This window comes from Nuphar pumila, chromosome 10, assembly GCF_984573655.1.
Source record: "Nuphar pumila chromosome 10, dmNupPumi1.hap1.1, whole genome shotgun sequence".
Classification (NCBI taxonomy): Eukaryota; Viridiplantae; Streptophyta; class Magnoliopsida; order Nymphaeales; family Nymphaeaceae; genus Nuphar; species Nuphar pumila.
This window is the reverse complement of record NC_143258.1, coordinates 9,092,938-9,112,662: the sequence shown is the minus strand read 5'-3', so window position 1 is coordinate 9,112,662 and position 19,725 is coordinate 9,092,938. Positions and strand designations below refer to the sequence as shown.

The 19,725-nt window shown below is 35.9% G+C and overlaps 1 protein-coding gene across 1 annotated transcript; it reads left to right on the top strand.

Moving 5' to 3' along the window:
* Positions 1-15,826: 15,826 nt before the first annotated feature.
* On the top strand, positions 15,827-19,368 carry LOC149823446 (uncharacterized protein At1g24485-like). Its single transcript, XM_090018337.1, has 2 exons — positions 15,827-16,424; positions 19,256-19,368. The coding sequence occupies exons 1-2, from the start codon at positions 15,827-15,829 to the stop codon at positions 19,366-19,368; spliced, it is 711 nt and encodes a 236-aa protein (XP_089874463.1).
* Positions 19,369-19,725: the final 357 nt, after the last annotated feature.

Sequence of the window (19,725 nt, the reverse complement as noted above, 5' to 3'; positions counted from 1 at the left end):
ATATATATATAGAGAGAGAGAGAGAGAGAGAGAGAGAGAGAGAGAGAGAGGGTGGTATCTGGTAACTGCCATGTTAACCGGACTTTCAAAGGGTCTTTCCCATGTATTACTTAAATGTGTTCAGCACGATCAATTTAATAGAAAATGATAGTGTTTTTTTCCATGAAAACATGATTTTTTAAGCCTTGAATATTTAGGAAAAATCTTAGGCCATCGATTTTTTAAACATTATAAAAACCTACCTGTATATCAGAATCGGATGATCCAAGAGTCGATTCCTATAAAATCAAGCATGTAAAACGCATCTATATGAACAGATTTAAGGAATAAAGAAGAAAGAATGTAACAAGAGACAAGAACCAGATCGAATTTACGTGGTTGGATTGATGTGACCTACATCCACGAACATAAAGGCTCTCTCTTCTCTATATTTTATTCATCACCTCGTTTTTTCATCTTTTATACAGAACAAGTCAAGCATAAACATTTGCAATAGTTTACACAAGCAAAAACAATAATTTGAAATTATTGTTAAATCTGAAATATGTAAGATATCTATCCAGCCACACGACCGGGTCGATTCCTTGAGAACTTCACATGTTTTACTATCTTCCTTTGTGAGGATCGCTTATTTTGAGAAGGAATGAGAGAGGGCACGTTGGCATTATGATTGTGCCCTTGTGTGCTTTCCAAAACCATTCATCTTTCTTCTTTGTTTCTTTGACTTCAAAAACACGTCTCACCATGCTAGCTAGCTGAATTTGAACTCTTGAATATCCTTCTTTTCTGGTTCATACTTGCCCAGTTTAACGTTGCCTTGCTTGGACGCATGATATTGAGCTGGTTGGATTCCTTGCACTCTTTTGGTAAGGTCAATTTGATCCTTACCAGCTTGATTTTTACATTGTTCAAGCAAATCCTCACTCTTTTGGTAAGGCCAGCTTGATTGTTACCAGGTTGGCTCTTGTGCAGGAAAATCCTTTTCTTTAACTCTTTTTGTAAGGTCAACTTGATCCTTACCAGCTTGACTCTTACCTTATGCAGGCAAATACCTTGTTCCAGCAAATCCAATGCAAGCTGGATCATGCTTTGCTTGTCATGATTTTTTTCCATGTACAGTCTGTAATGCCCCAAAATTATAATAATTTTTTTTAGGATTTTTTTTAAATACCAACAACGCAGCAGAATAAATTCTTTTGAAATCCAATGCAACTTTGGGTGGGTTATAATAACTCAACTTCACATACACTAAATTTGAATATTTACTTTCAAATTTAATATCATTTTATGCTTAAATAATTCAAAGCTTTACATTTCAATAATAAAATGACAAAGCAATCTAAAAAAGATGTTGGATTCCCCAGAGAAGAAGAATGTGACCATCCGCTTGACGCCGCCGAGCAATTTTCCATCACCCCAGTCTAAGTGTTACCTATAAAATGTTAAAGTAAGTGCATCAAACCACAACCCCAGTAGGTGAAACCAACCACATAAATACATATATCACCTAAAGCAAAAAATATACATTGACATTATTGCAAATATTAATTAAAATATGTACCACAACATATAATCATTTATCATTGCTATAATTACTCATGCTTCCAGTCAAATTCAGAGATAATGCATTGATACAACAAGAAAATAACATAGAATTGCAGTTAACTATTCTGTATTCTATAAGTGATTTTAACTCATTCTCATTGTTACTCTTTCTTGGCCTACAAGGGTACACACCCATGTCATTCCTAACTCCAATTCAACCAATTCAAATAGGGGTATATTATGCTATGATTTTATTAACTTCATTGAATTGAAGAGTTTAAATGCCCTTGGCATACCACTAGAGTAGTCCATGACTAAGAGAATCTCCTAATGCTTCAACACAGAATTAATTCCTACTCTACAGAGATTCTAAATATACCACCTATGTCATATGGTAGTCCAGCCCCCTATGATCAACAACTTGGGGACCATGGAGACGTCATGCTCTAAAAAAAAACACGATCATCCAGTCATGTGTACCATTCACCCTCTCTAAGGCGGTCCTCTGGATTTGGATGGGTTATAGATGCTATTAATTATTAGGCTTATTTATTTTAATTATAAATACACTCAGCACACGGGCCAATTTTGCCCAAACCTCACCAAGAGAGGTCCTGTATCATAAGACCGTTTTAACCCATCCAAATTGTTTGTTGTTCAACTTCTTCACAGAGTAACATCTCAAGCATCACCCCTCATGATCGTATTTAAGTGTTTAAGGCATGTCTTATCTAGTTTTTTGCTTAGTGCTTTGCAAGCACCCTTGGGTCCTTCAGACCCGTCTCCCTCATGAGCCAAGACCATGCTCATTATACTCATTTGCATGCACCATGTCATATGCACACCTGAAATTTTATTTGTATTTCTTTCATTCGTTTATGTTTTGACATATGCATCTATTCATTCATGGATTTTTTATTGCTCATGTTTTATGATATAATTGCACAATTGTATATAAATTCATAGCATACATGAAACAATATGAACAACAATTAATTAGCCCAAATATTAGCCCATTGGCATGCTTATTATAATTTATCTCAAATAAGATATATAATTAATAATTAAATAACCCATACATGACAAACTGTAATTCAGGTCACTGTTATTCATATTTTAGAAAATCCACCAAGACTCACAAGGATTTGATTTAACTCTCAAAACATTAACTAGGGTTGCCCCAACATGTCAGGGACACAACCCAAGAAACAAAACATTAAAACTACTTCTAATAAAATTTGAAATTCTGAGACTGAACTCTACTTAAGAAATTTTATAAACCAATTTTTGTAATATGCAAAAAATCCTTCGAATTTGGGAATTTCTTGGGACCTACTATTAACTCATTTTGCAAAACCCTTTTTTTCAAGTCTTCCTCTGTATATGGAATCTCACCCAGATTTGTCACAAAATTAAGTAAGTTGTTTTGCATTGGTTTTCCTAACTGTCAAAATAATTGGTTAGAACAACCCTGTAACAAGAGCTAAAAAATAATGCTCTGTTATAGAAAGAATAACTCTATCACAACACACTAAATCAGAAATTAAGAGACTAACATCAAGCCCTGGATGTGTAAAACATCTCACTATTTTTATTTTCTTTTTCTGATTCATATTCTAGGAGATATGAATTTTTTGCTAAAACCTATCAGGTTAAAAAGGGACAGTATCACTGTTAGTCTTGCTGTTAGGGCAGAAATGTATGCTCTGTTGCAAAGGTCATTTTGGCCTCAATGCTTACTCAAATATAATAAATAAGGACTCTAAAATAAAACCCTGAATATGTAGAATATGATAGTGGCCTTATTTGTATTTATGAGACTCATATTCATCAAGTTATTGATTTTTTTCCAAAACATGTCAGGTCCAAAACCGTGAACAACATAACAGAGATTTAAATACATAAATTCTTTATTAATCAATGTTAAGCATGTCACAAAAATTAATATAACATGCTTATTAATTAAACTAACATGATCACAATACAATACAACAATTAATCATAGATTTTCTATGCTAAACTATATTAATTTGAGTACCACTCATGCATGATTCATGAAAATAGCACATGGGAGTCAATTTAGGCATGTTCTCTTAACAAAATCCTAATCAAACATATCATGCAATCAAACAAGCATCATTCACATACTAACATGATTTGTAACACAAATTTACATATCTAAACAACCTAAATATGCTCTTTTTACATAGATCAAAATACTCATTCAAACACCTAAACCGATTTCATTAAAATTCCTTTTCTAAAAATTGGTTTTTCATAAAAATAATTTGGTGATGTATTTTCTCCAAAAACATTTTCTAAACTTTTGAAAACCCATTTTTTCAATCACTCTAAGGTCTGACCCACCTTGAATTAAATCTGAGAATTGGTCCTGTGCATATTTCATGCATTGAGATCAATTTATGCCTATGCGATAGGTGAACATACCTCGTTCGGGTTTTTGAATTGGCAAAATCCTTTGTCTCCCATCTTGGATTTGCCAAATAACGTTGTCAAGCTTGGTTGCAACTCCAATGGCTGTTGAATCAACCTCCATTAAGAATAAGAAGAAGGAGATGAAGATGAGAGGGTTGGATGGTTCCTTGGTTCTCTCTCTCTCTCACAATCTCTCTTTTTTTTCTCATAATTTCTCCCTCCCACAATCTCTCTCTTTCTCCCAATATCTCTCTCTCTCACTAGAACCCTTGCTTAGCTCTGGAATTAAGGAGGAAGGAGGGTGGGTCATGCCCCCCTTCTTTCCTTATTTTTTCCAAAACCCAAGGCAAGCAATACTTGCCTTTTTACTTTGTTTTTTTTTTCTTAAAACCTCTCCCATTGTTGACTTTTTGAAAACATCCTAAACTTTATAAATTCTAGTCATTACCTTACTTACCTTTTCCATGAAGGTGAAGGAGGATGGTGGAACATCCCACCAAGTCCTACCTTATTCATTCTCATCCTACGAATAGCATACAATATATTATATTATACATGTATACTATATACTACACTTAGGATGTTTTTTATTATTTTTTTTCTTTCTACTTACTATTCTAGATGACTTCATAGTTTAGGAAATAATATTTTTAGCCAAAACGGATGGGCCCACATGCATGGGATGTCCCCCCCCCCTCCCTTGTGGCCTCAACTTACCAATTAAATAATTTAATTAATGAATTAATTTTCAAATACCCTAAATCACCCCTATGGGGTTTTAAAATTCTAAATTAAGTCTAAATGCAAATCAAACCCAAATGTAAAATTCAAATTTGTTTGGAATTCAAATTCATCTATATTTCATTAAAATTCCATTTTACTTGAATTTAACCTCGATTTAAATTCGAACTTCGCTTCTAACTCTATTTTATAATTTTGATTTATTTAGAATTTTACTTTCGAATAAACTACACAGTTAAACCTAAATTTGAACTTCATATTTAAATAAAATAACTCTCAATTAGAACCATCTTCTCTCTCTCTCTCTCTCGACATATATATATATATATATTATAAGTATAAATGCAAAATTACATATTATTCATATATATAGTAATTTGCATATCTCTATATTATATTTATATATATTTGGTAAACTTATATATTTATATTTGTTTATTTACATATTAATTTGTCAATATAGCAATATAAAATTGATGAATATATAAGTATGAATATATATGTTATCTATCTATCTATCTATATATATATATCCAATAGAGAAATATCAATGTAAATATATATTAAGCAGATTTTTATAGGATCAACATATATGGATCCAATCCGATTCATTTTGCATTATCTTACATACAAAAACTTAGTTTTTAACCCTTTTCTTGCCATATTCAGTGTAATCATATCAAATTCAAAAATGAATTTGATGGTGCTACTTCATGTGTAGTTTGGATTGGGACCCAAACTTGAAAATGTTGCATAATGTTCAACGTCTTGTTGGAAATACTATTTTACTTTAATTAGTGGGTCAGACAACTCAGCTTAAACTGGGTACACTCGGAGGTATGCGTATGCACGCACTATCTTTCAAGCGATAGTTGACCCACTTAGGATCAAGTCCTCGGTGCAATGAGCACTTATGCAACTATGCTCCCAAGATACAACCGAGCATTCACCTACTTGCTAAAATCAGTCAATGCCCTGCACTGGGTGAGACTGATAACCTTGACACAAACCACCTTGAACAATCCCTTGAATAGGGTAGGATGATCTAGGCTAGAATTGGGTATAGATCATGGGTTCAGATATGGGTATGAATCCAGATTACAAGTGGGTATTAGGTCCAAACAACAACCAAGTCTGGATCTAAACATCAAAATCTTAATCTCAAGATTAGATCCGAACAACAATCAGGTCTGGATCTTAGGATTTGATTTGAACTACAACTGGATCTAGATCTCAAGAATGAATCAAAACTCAAATCGTACCAAATCAGGCTGGGCTGAATCCAAACCCAAGTCTAAGTCCAAAGTCTAAAGTCAAAGGTCAAAGGTCAAGATAAAGGTTAACATCAAGATCAAGTTCAAGATCCAAGATCTAAGAATAAAAAGATACACAAGCCCAAGATCTAATGACTTTGAGGGCCTTGCCCTTTAAGGCACCACCCTTCTATATGAGGACAAGAAACGTTTCTACAACTTTTAATATGGGACTAAACTTTGTAGATAACACAACACCCACAACAACAAAAAAATGAAAAAAAACTTAGGTAGTTTTGATCTAAAATCCAATAATCGCCTACATAAAGCAAAACTAAAAAAAGACTCAAGAGGTTGTTTTCAAAGATTCTGTACATAAGTGAATGCACCTTTTGGGTTTGAACCCCACATTAGTGTTACTTAGTTTTACTTAGTCTAGGACCTCAATAGTGTTAGCTTTGAATTAAGAATCCTAATTGACCTTCGAAACACCGTAATACACACTTTTAGTTTAGGTGGTCATAATGTGTCTACCAATATATAGAAGTTGCACATTAAGGGTCCTATGTTGTATCCTAGTTTTATGAGTGTTCTAGAGACAAAGATCAAGTCTCATAGAAGGCAACCCCAACCTTTTACACTTATATAGGTAAGTCTATCAAGGGTGTAAACCTATTTAAAACACCTCAACCATAAGCCCTATAAATCTTATTAAGAGTTCAATTTGAACTCAACCTCCATACAAAGGTTTTGAGTACTTGACATCAAGAATGAAAAAATATTAAGTGCTCAATCAAATCACTTAGAGACTTGTTCTTCAAATTGAACCACTCAACATGGTTTGACCCTGATCATGTGGTTGGGTTTCCATCAACAGTGATTGCTTTTATAGTCTTTAACCTCATTCCCCTCGATGGCTTAAAGACGATATCTCGAGAAAGTTCTTTTGTTAATGAATTCACTAAGTTTTGACAAAATTTCAAATATTCAATTGAGATTACTCTTTGCTTGAGTAAACTATTCACATAATTATGCTTTAAACTGATATGTCTAGATTTTCCATCATAAATATTACTTCTTGCTTTGCAAAATGCTTGACTATCACAATACAACTATTGGGTGTAAGGGGTTATCTCTTAAGGGTATCTCTATTAAGCGGTTCTTTAACCACTCAACTTTCATTGTAGAATGAGTTAGTATAGTTTGTTTCTTAGATCCTTAAGCAATTGTTTCAGATCTAAGGGTAAATATCCAACCACTTGTGGATAATGACTCATTGAAATCAAAATTTTAGTTTGCATCATTGTACCTTTAAAGTACATTGAATTCTTTTTCATAAAATACCTCGTAATCTAGAGTTCCTCTCAAGTACTTCATGACTCGATATATAGCATCACAATGCACTTGTCCTAGATTACTAGTATATCGACTCAACTTGCTCGTGCTAAAATCCATGACTGGTCTAGTTTCATTCATAGCATATATGAGGCTGCCAATAATACTTGTAAACTCTAATTGGGATATACTTTTTTCAGTGTTAATCGATATCTTCACACTATGATCAATTAGAGTAGCAACAAACTTATAAACATAATGATTATATTTCTTTAAGATTTTCTCAATGTAGTGAGATTGAGTTAATGCATAATCATTCTTATGTTTAATCAATTTAATATCAGGTATAACATCAACTAAACTTATACTTTCATGTCAAATTTAGACGAAAAAACTTTTGGTATTAGTTATGCATTCTATATTAGTACTCATGATTAGCATATCATTCACATAGAGAAAAATAATTATAACATGACTACCTTCTACTTTACTATATATGCATTTATCAAAGTCATGGATTCTAAAACCATATGAAATGATTATTCCATCAAATTTTTCATGTCATTATTTAGGTGATTGTTTCAAACCATACAATAATCTTCACAATTTATAAACTTTTTTTTCTTGAACTGGTGTTATATATCCTTCAAGTTATTTTATATAGATTTTTTCTTTTAAGACAACATTCAAAAAAGCAGTTTTAACATTCATTTGTTGAATTTCAAGATTGTAAATCAATGCCAAATCAATCATAGTTCTAATAGATATAATCCTACTTGTAAGAGCATAGGTGTCAAAATAATCAAGTCCAAGTTTTTGTTTGAAACCTTTAGCTACAAGTCTAGCTTTAAACTTTTCAATAGAGCCTTCAGTTCAAAGTTTCTCTTGAAATGTCATTTGCATCCCAAGAGTTTAAAACCAGGGAAAAAATCAACCAAATTCAAGTTTTATTTTCTATAATGGAATCTCTATAGTCTGTTTTCAAGAAGGAGCATACGAAGAGATTATAGCTTTCGAAAAAGAAACAGGGTCTCTATCTATCATTTAGAGACGAAAATCATGACCAAATCTTTTGATTTTCTTGATTTGTTACTTTTTTAAATTTTGAAATTTTTAGGCTCATAAATTCTTTCTCTTGGATTATTTTCAATGACTTTTGGAACTTCAAGTGATTTTAAAGTTAAATCTTTGCTAAATTTGGCTTGAATAGATTTTAAAATTACCTTGGTTTTAATATCCATAAATGTATATGTTTTACTATTTTGAGAATATTAAATGAAGACACATGTTCTAGTTTTTGGACCAAGCTTGGTTAATTTTGGTTCAGTAAGTTTTACATAAGTAATACATCTGCAAACTTTTAAATAATTTAAATTTGGTTTAATATCTTTTCAATGTTTATATAGTATAGTTTTGACTTAGAATATGAAACTCTATTTAAGATATGACATGAACTAAGCAATGCATCACCCCACATATTATAATTTATACTAGAAATAATAGGCATTGAATTAACCATGTCAATCCGAGTCTTATTTTTACGTTCAGCTATACCATTATGTTGAGGAGTATATAGACAAATATTTTATCTATGTATTTCATGAATCTCACAAAATTCAATGAACTTATTTGAAAGATATTTACCACCTCTATCATATCTAATAATCTTTATTTTGCAATTATGAAATCTTTCAACCTTTGCTTTGAAAATCTTAAAATTTTTAAATGATTCATCTTTTGTTTTCATGAGATAAACATAAGAATATTTTGAGAAATCATCAATAAAGGTTATAAAATAATTGTTACCCCCACGAGTTAGAGTATTTTTCAAATCACATACATCACTATGAATTAAGTCTAGTAGTTTGAAAGTTCTTTCATCACTTTGAAATGGTTTTTTCATAAATTTAGTTTGAATACAAATATCACATTTTTTAACATGTTCAATTTTGCATTTAGGAATAAGTCCTAAGTTACCCATGCTTCTCAAAGACTTATAATTAACATATCCTAATATAGCATGTCATAAATTACGAGTCAACCATATAAAAAAAAGTGTAATCAACTTTATTACTCAATTTGAGTTTGAACAACTCATTAGTGATATAGCTTTTGCCTACAAACTTATGATTTTTTGACAATATAATATTGTCAGATTCCAAAACAACTTTGAACCATAAGTTGCAAGTAGATAGGCATATACAAGATTCTTTGTGACAGTAGGTACATAATACACATTTTTGGAGGGTTAAGGATTTATCATATGTAAAATGAAGTTTCACAATCCCTTTTCTATGAACCTTAGCTTCATGTTTATCTCTCATATAAATTTTATAGTCTTCTCTCACGGTTTCGTATGTTTTGAACATACTTTTATCATTGCATGAATTGATCGTTAATCCAAAATTCATGTATCACACTTTGTTTAAGTTAATCATAAATATCTCACTAATTATAGCCACCACGTCGTCATAGAGTTTACTAGATTTATTGCCTTGAAATTTCTTTCTGTGTTATCATTCTCTTGTATAGTGACCTGATTTTCCACAAGTATAGCATGATTTTTTTTTTCTTAGTAATGAACTTGAATTTCTAACTTCTGAGTAGAGGTTGAAGAAGGTGTTAGAGAGTACATTTAATATATGTCTGTGACATATGTAGTCATCCTGCATCAACTTTCACATCTTTCATTTCTCAACAACAGTTTCATCCTATCGTTCTTTGTGATAGTCCTCTGTGAGCATGTACACCATATTTGCAATTGTGAGGAAGATGAACATCTTATGTTGCCATCATTTAAAATTGGTGCCATCAAACTGAGACAACTTTGGTAGCTTCAAGTTTCTAACCTAAACAGTCACTATTTTGCATCTTGAAAATTGTTGAAAATATTGTTTTACTTTAATTAGTGAGTCAGGCAACTGAGATTGAACCAAGTATGCTCGGAGGCATGCGTATACATACATTATCTTTCAAGTGATAGTTTTCCTACTTAGGATCAAGTCCTTGGTGCAATGGGTATTTGTGCAACTATGCTCTCAGGATAAGAGCTTATGCCTACTTGCAAAAATCGGTCCATACTGTGCATTGGGTGAGATCAATAACCTCGATATAAACTACCTTAAACAACTCTTTGACTAGGATAGAAAGATATAGGCTCGAATTGGGTATGAATCTTGGGTATAGATATATGTATGGATCCAGATTGCAAGTGGATATAGATTTGAACAGAAATCAGATATGGATCTCAAGATTGGATGCAAACAACAACCGAATCTAGATCTCAAGATTGAATTTAAACTGAAACTAGATCTGGATCATAGGAATATGAACCTCAAAAACCAAAACAAGAAAGAGTGAAAGCAGAGCTCATGGAGAGGAGAAGAGAGAGCACTCATGAGAGAGGGTTGGGGTTTGTATGTTACAAGATTCAGGAATATCCAAATAGGATTCAATGCAAAGTCAAAGTCTATAAATGTGCTAGTCAAAGTCAATTTTAGACTTGGAGAATTAAACTATCCCAAGTACTAAAAAGATAGATCCAAACCAGTTTAAGCCGAATCTAAATCCAAGTTCAAAGTCCAAAGGATAAGATCAAGGTCAAGGTCAAGATCCAAGATACATGGTCTAAGGTCCAAGAATAAAGAGATGCACAAGCCCATGATTTAATGTCCTTGAGGGCCTTGCCCTTTAAGGCACCACCCTTCAATATAAGGACAAGAAAAGTTTCTACAAATTTCAATATGGAACTAAACTTTTGTATATAACACAACACCCACAACAAAGGAAAATATAGGAAAAATGAAAAAAAAAACTTAGATAGTTTTGAGGCAAAAGGAATATTCAAATAAGATTCAATGCAAAGTCAAGGTCCATAAATAAGCTAGTCAAAGTCAGTTTTAGACTTGGGGATTAAATTTATCCTAAATACTAAAACGATAGATTTAAGACCAAATTAGACCAAATCCAAGTCCAAAGTCATGGGTCAAGGGTCGAAGGTCAAGAGTCAAGATCAAGGTCAAGGTCCAAGAATTAAGAGATGCACAAGCTACTACAACTTTAAATATGGGACTAAACTTTTGTATAGAACACAATAAAGGAAAATGTAGGAAAAACTAAGAAGAAAACCCATAAATGGGCTGGTCAAAGTCAATTTTAGACTTGGAGATTAAATCTATCCCAAGTACTAAAAAGATAGATCCAAGCTGAATTTGAGTCCAAGTCCAGAATCAAGATCCAAGGTCCAAGGTCTAAGAGATGCACAACCCGAAGATCTAATACCCTTGATGTCCTTGCCCTTTAAGGCACCACCCCTCTATATAAGGACAAGGAAAGTTACTGCAACTTAAATATGAAACTAAACTTTTGTAGAGAACACAACACCCACAACAAAGAAAAATGTAGAAAAAATAAGAAAAAAACTTAGGTAGTTTTGAGCCAAAATCCAACAAGTCTGATTCAAATCTACCGTGATCCAACTCGGCTGCAACTCTACATTAGAGTCTTCATTCTTATCTAAGATAAAATGAAATATTAAATTTTATTCAAATGGGAATACTAATGTGCAATAAGCTCATGTGTAACGAGACTTGCATACTTTTTCTAAGGTGCTCATATATTATTTGAGTTCGAACCTCCTAAATCTATAAAGATATACCCAGATCCATCTCTACCCAACTAAGATCTTACCCACAGAGTTCTAAATAGTAATAGTCCATGTTAGAAACTTGAGCTTGTTCTTGAAGTTGATATATTTCTTTCTTAATGGCCACTGTAACAAGAGCAGGTGGATTCAAAGGTGGTTATTGGACACTGCATCAAGAGGACTCCAAGGAAGTTAATGGCCGCAATAGAGGAGAGGGACTGTAAAACCCACCCGACAAAGTCAGGTGGGAAAGATAATCATAAAAAAAAATCTCTGAAAAAAAACGTCGGGAAGACAGTTCCCTCAACTGCAGAACTGTCTCCCCATTTTCATTGCATGGGGGGTGAGGATAAACCTTGCCCCCCACGATTGTTATTTGGGGTGAGGTTTATCCTCACCCACTGTGAGGACTCTATAAAGAGTCTTCACGGTGAGCTTCCTACCCCACTCAACGAAAGAGAATAAAAAATAGGGATTATGGGAGGGAGTTGAGAATGAGAGAGAAGGTAAGGACTGTCACCATAGCGCCACCACCGAAAGAGGTAAAACTCATCCTTATTCCCATTTTCCTTTTTCTGTTTATTTTTTTTAGAAGGCAGACAACCAAGGTTACCGACTTATGAAAAAAGAGGAAGCCGACAACCATGGCTGGTGGCATCATTATAAAGAAATAGAAAAAAAAATGAGAGAGAGGCTGAGGAAGCTGACAACCTCAGCCTTTGCAACATGCTTGAAGGGAGGATGTCGATATCCATCAGCTGCTGGTATCATCCCAGAGAGAGAGAGAGAGAGAGAGAGAGAGAGAGAGAGATGGCAACCGAAGGTTGCGAGCAACTGAAGGTTACCGACAACCTCAACCCAATCAGCAAAACTGACTCGATCTGACTCAGCTGAATCAGTCTGGGTCTCACCCAAACCAAACCGGCTCAAGAAAAAATATCTCAGTCGATCAAACTGACTCAGACTGAACCAAATCGAGTTGGTCTAACCAAACTGTTCTGAGTGTGAACCCAGACTCGGTCGGGTTTGACTGAGACCGACTTGGTCTGGGTTCAGTCCAGACCAAGTCTGGTCAATGTATTCTTGAGCTTGTCTTGGTCGATCAAATTGGTCCAGACTGAACCAGACTAAGTCGGTCTAACCAAACCGGTTTGGGTGTGAACCTAGATTAGTTCGGGTCTTACAGGTCTCAAATTTCTATTTTGGGTCTGGATTGAACTGGACCAGACCAGTTCAATTCAGTTAGTTTGGATTAGTCTAGATTGAACCAGACCCGGATTGAACTAGGTCTGGATCCCGTTCATGACCAAAAGGATTAGTCTTGGATTCAAATCATAGCTGAATCTGGATCCAGTGTGTCACTAGTTGCATTTGTTTTCTCTTTCTTCTTTTATGTATTGAACTTGAGAGACGATGTCTCATTTGGATGATATAGCCTTTATGACCTATGTGAGATTATTTATTTCAATTTAATTAATAATGTTTATTTAAAAAAAATGGTGCCATGGTTCTGAGCAGTACTTTGGTATTTCCCTCTCAGAAGTAATACCCACAAACCCATACTCTGAAGATCCCGAATCAGAGGTGTTACAAGGAGAGAGAAAAGGAAACACTAAACCCAATTAAAATGGCCTTTTGTGTTTTCCTTTTGTTTTTTTGAATCAAGAGTTAATGGCGTCACACTTTTAGCCACATTTGGGCGGGAAAAGAACATGACCAAGGTTGTTAAATGTGATAAGGCGAAGCAAGGCGTTGAAGTGTAAGCTTCATGATCAAAATAATAAAATATATAATATTAATAAAATAATGAAAATTTTAAATAAAACTACTAATCAACGTCAATATACAATAATCACCAAAAGAAAAAGAGACAAAAATGAAGCACAAGAACAACCGTGTAAATTTCAATCGAAGATCAATATAAGGATGAAAAACTACAAGCCGTTTCCTCAATTTAAGCATCAAAGTAAATCGAATTCGGTCAATTACACAAAAACAAGAGGCTCATTTTCTTGTCTCTGATACGATACCAAAAGAACACCAAGAACTAACTAACGCTTACAGAGAAGAAAACAAATAGCAAGGAAGAGGAAAAAAATAATTTTATGAAACAATTTGCTGCCCTCATTAGTGAATTGGAGGAGGACCTTGGCCGATTCGAATGTCGATTTGAGAGTGACGAGGCCAATTACAATGTCTAGGCCGATGGTGTCATCCCTCTCCCTCAGCTCGTCGAAGAGAGGGCTCAACAACTTCACCCTCCCCGACAGATCGGAGGCCTGCTTCTTCGAGGGGCCACGGCAGCTTTTCGACACGGCTTAGATCTCCCGAACGAGGTCGATCAATGACTGCACCACCTCCCTCGCCTTTGATTCCGACTCTAATGCATCCAATCCAGAGGAAAACGTTTCCCCACCTCCCATTCCTTCCAAATGAAATTGAACAACGTGTTTGGGGATTCCTTCCTCTGTTCCGAAAACGGAGGGAGCAAAACGAGGGGAAAAGATCAAAGAACTCTTTTCTTTTCCGCTGTTTGAACAGAGTAGGGGGATGAGTTCCAGGAGGCCTTGCTGATGGTAAAAAATGGAGGTATGAGAACTAGGAGGAGCGAGGGGAAGGTGCAGGGATATTGTTGTGCTCACACCAGACTACATGATGTGCATGCCTTAGAAGCGAAGTGCGCCTCGATGCGAGGTGTGCGCTTCACCCATGTGAAACATGCGCTTCAAGCCTGCAAACGCCTCATACAACACCTCAATACTTTGAGCTTGCACTTCGCCTCTGAGGCGTACGCTTCAGGTACTGAGGCGTAAGCCTCTCACAACACTGAACATGACACGGGCAATCCTAAACAAGGATATTATTGACAGCCTTATTACCTATTCCCTTCTTTAGAGCCTGTTTGGAATCTGCAGTTGGGATGGGCCTTTATGAACTTTATGCATTTGGAGGCCAAATTCATGATTTAGTGTAAATACAAAGGAGAAAGGGCCTCACTTCCCATCCCAAATTGCCGAGATTCCAAATAGGACCACTAAGGTAGTTTGATCAAGATTTTACCTCAGGAGCACCAAATGCATAAACGCCCATCCCAGCCCCGAGATTCCAAACAGGTCTTTAATTACTCTCATCACCCCTCTCATCTCCTCTCCAACTCTGGCCCTAAACAAAGCCTCAAAATGATTATGTTGCATTTATTCTTATTTATCTTAAGCTCCCAAATCGGCGAGAAGACTCTTAATAGCAGCCATGAATGTTCTCCATATGCTTTACCATCTAAGCTTTCATTTGCAAGAGAAGTGACTAATGAGAAATTTAAGGGCCGTTTCTAGTAGTTGACTTAGTCCATTCGTTGACAACTGAATAGTTAGGGTGACATCAAGTACGCGTGCTTTGACCTCAAGAAGTGTTGAATAAGCTTCTTTCCTTCCCTTTCACACACTCTGATATGTTGACCGACCGCTAAGGGAAAAATCATCTGAAAGTCATCGCCTCTCAAAAAAATAAAATAAACTCCTGGATCCATATATGCAAATTTTTAAACCAACATGCCAGCACATAGTTTGTGAGAAACACCATAAACATCATTGAAGGTGACCTTTATAAATTTACAGACCTAAAAATCTAAAGTGTACCCTTCGCATTTCGCATTCCTTCTTCTTGTTCACCTATCTGAATTGATCATGGCAAAACCAATCCAAAAACCATTGTATTTGTCCCTACTACTGCTTGCTCTCAACATAGCATTCGTCTATGCTCAGTGTAAGTAAATTACATGTTAGGCATCTTGATCTTTTTCGTTTTTATTCACTTGGCTAAAAATTAATGTAATGTTTCTAATTCTTTATGCATATATACAACAAAATTGGTAATGAATATACTTTCAGTGCCTCTGAACATCGCTTGCGGGAGGACTGGTTCTTTCACTGATTCTGATGGGAACTTATGGATTGGGGACGGTGACTTCGTCACCGTTGGGTATCCTGGACGGGTCAGGACCATTAACTCAGTGCCTCAATCCCTCACCACCCTCCGTTACTTCCCCGACATCTCGCCGACTTGCTACACCATTCGTGTTGTACCAAAAGGAAGTAAAGTTACTGTTACTTCTAAATTCTACTACGGTAATTACGATGGGAAAGACAACCCACCTAAATTTGAGATTCAATATGACAGCAACCCGTTGGAAACCATCGCCACCGGTTCTGATACGGTAACGTATTCAGAGACCTACAAGACTAAGTTTGATGTCATCACGGTGTGCTTGGGCAGTACCTCGGGGGTTTTGGCCGATACTGCATTCGTGAACACCATACAAGTGGCACAGTCCGGCGGCGGCAACAGAAAAGTAAAAGTTGTTGTGCCAATTGTGGTGGTGATCTTCCTTGTGATAGTTGGAGTGATATGTTGCCTGATCATTTCGTCGAGGAGGAGGATGGCACTGGCACAGCAAAATGTGTTCTCAGCAGGTATCCTACTTTCTTTTTTATTTTCCTAGACGTTGATGTTGTTTGGAGATGGGACGAGGTGATGCTGAGAGCTGAATCACCATTGATGGTGGTTTTCAATGTCACATCTTCCCATTCTGGTGGATCAAGTGCGTGATGCCAAATCTCCCATTCAAAAGAATGCTGGGGGATTTGGCCTCTGGTGCAAAAACAATTGAAAATGGCCATGCATTGATGGTGGGTTTCAATATCGTTTGATCCAAAACCTGTTGTTTTGAGGAGGGTAGAGAAGGGTGAAGCGGAAGGGATCAAGTAGTGCTACCACATGATTCATTGGTCGAGCACCTGATCTTCTCACTACGGCTGGCAAACAAGCCAAACGAGCCAAGCCTGGGTTGATCTGGAGCTTGGCACGTTGACAGTCAAGCCCGAACAGCCCAAGCTCAGGCTCGGAATGTGAGCTGGTTCATTTTCTGAAAAAATGTTTACCAAGTGCTTTTTAAAGCTTGATAATATATAAAATATATCTAATATGTGTATAATATATAATACATCGATATATAATATGTAAAACGGTCTTAAACTAGCTGAGCCGAGCCGAGCTTGCCATATTCGTGCTCGGCTCATTTACATAAACGAGGCTGGCCGAGCCAAGCGGAATGGCGAGCTGCTCGATCGTCTCATTTCCCAGCCTTACCTCTCGCATTGCCAAGTAGATTCTCTATTACAAGCACAGAAAGCTGGAAACCTCCAATGGGATTACGTAGACTACTTTTCCTGTTTGGATTCTTGATGCTGATTTTCTCTGCATGAAATTAACAAAAAAAGAAAAAGAAAGAGGTGCATAAACTAAACATCAAACAGTTGACGAACTGAACTATTCCAGCACAAATCCTAACCATTTGCACCCCTAGAGGCTGCACAGCTGATTGATCTTACGAATTTCCATGCTTAATTCTATGGAGCCCATCCACACGTATCGTGCAGTCAGGTGGTAACGTTTTTATTTTTTTTCCAAAGGTGATTGCGATTGATTCTACGGAGAAGGCTTTTGCTTTCTTTCTTTCTTTTTTTTCTGTTTGAGGCTTGGTGGGAATTAAATTAAGCTAGGTATGAATGCTACATCGTGATATGATCTTAACCGAGAAGCATCTTTTATACATGAAAGGCCATCATCTCTTTATAAAACTTCCTGAACCTTAATTTGATCACAGTGTGGGCCTTCATATTTTATCCCTGCACCTAAAAAGCAAAAAAATTTTAAGAACTTGGGTTATTTTGATTCAACTTTCAGTCATGTTTGCGAAGTTTTGTAATCTTCCTCCTGTTGGCTTTATGCTAATGGAACGACTGCAAACCTTTGGAGCACGTAGTCGCTGTTTTTCTTTCATTTCCTTTTAATATAATTTTACTTTATAAAAAAAACTCCTGCTACTGTAAATATCCTCTTACATTTTGGTGGTTCCAGGTCAACCCTTCGAGTAAATCTGCTACGAACACCATTTATTACTTCTATGCTATTATTTAAAATAACAAGTCACTTACCTCCTCAATTCCATAGTTATAGCCTCAAGAAGAGGCACAAGAGAGATTTATTTTTAGCAGATCCTTCCAACTAGGGGTATCAACCGGTCCTGTTTGGTTCGTACCCAGGTGGAACCAGACTTGGACCAGATTTTTGGGTATGGTATTGGTTCCGGACCTGGTTCTAATCAGGTCCACTATAAGAAAAACCATACTCGGTAAAACCATTTTTTTATCATTTTTACATTGAAAAATTGCAGGTCTTAATCTCGGGTCGGGTCCGGGTCTAGTATAAAATTTCACAAACTATACTCAGGTCCATGTATTAATCGAACCTTCGGGTCTGGACACAGGTCTTAATCGAGTCTTCTTATTTATCACAATACTCAGACCCTATAAGGTTTGGTTCGGGTAAACCAGGCCCGTTGACACCCTCGATACCCCTCAATGGGTCACGGTGAAATGGAGCACTAGATTGGTTAGCGAAGCCCTATTCAATATGGGATACCGACATTCCCGTAAATGCCAATGGGTTTTGAGACCCTAGGGGTTTGGAGTAGTGGGATGGGGAATAGACCATTTGATGGGCAGTCTAGGTTCAAATCCCATGGGCGTCACCCTCCTGCGTAAGCCAAAGCTTGGTGAGTCCTTGGGTCTAGGGGTAAGCCTTCTGAGTCTTACACCGACATGGACAGTGACTGTAAGTATGGCAGGCTGAGCCAGGCTAGGTCTCTGCACCTGGGGCGGTTTCTCCGAGTAAAAAACAATGTCAATGGGTTTTGGGTTGTACCGACCGCAGTTGCTTCTTTCGTGTGGTCTAGATCAATGTGAAAGTTGATCCCTGGAAAATACGAACTGTTTTGATGACAATAGGATGGGTCGAGTATTTGGTGAAGATTGTTCAGAGTCTCTTAGATTCAGTACCAAACACAAACTATAATGTGGGGAAAACTACAAAGCAACTGAAAAAAATAATTAATCCATTGTCTATGAATCGAGAAAATGATAATATTGTAAAGAACAACAATGAAAGCTAAGATTAACTATCAGCTACAAACAACAATAAAAAATACATATATGTTGAAATTAATAAAGTGTCTAAGCTCAAAATTAAGCTTGAAACTGAAGGAAAACCAAATCATTCTCAAGCATGGCTAGCTAATGTTCGAGTCCAACCTGAAGCAAAATTCTGCTTGACTAGTTTAGCTGTCAGACTTGCATGACCCACTTGATAAATCATTGGAAGATAAAGTTCTTGATCCTAGTAATTGGCAGGTTTCATCATCACCATTTTCTATTTTATCTAAAAAACAAATATAAAATTGCAGGGACAGGAGGACAAGCTGCTATGGGCCCGACTGCTGCTTATCCAAAGGTGCAAGGTTTTGATGGTGTTCAACAGAATCCAGAGGGGTGGAATCCGCATCCTGCTGGCCCGTGATGTCCAAACACATATGGTATTGAAGTAATTTCTTCCCAAAAGAAAAGGAGAGGTTGAATTGTGTTAAAATCAAATCACACCATTCTACTTTTTATTTTATTAAATTTCCTTGTTTGAACTAAGCTCTTCCATTATATATCGCACTTCAAATATATGACCGGCCCATATAGATCCCATGCACTGATGATGATGATGTTGGTGGGCCCCACCTGGGGTTTGCCTCGCCCGCGGTGGGTCCACTAAGTAGCCTGGTTTTTGGTGAGGGTATATATATATATATATATATATATATATATATATATATATATATATATATATATATATATATATATATATATATATTTATGGGTCCCTGCT

Coding starts and splice junctions, on each gene's coding strand:
- LOC149823446 (XM_090018337.1), top strand. CDS start 15,827: ATGAATATACTTTCAGTGCCTCTGAACATCGCTTGCGGGAGGACTGGT. Junction 16,425..19,255: donor GCAAAATGTGTTCTCAGCAG/GTATCCTACTTT, acceptor ATAAAATTGCAG/GGACAGGAGGACAAGCTGCT.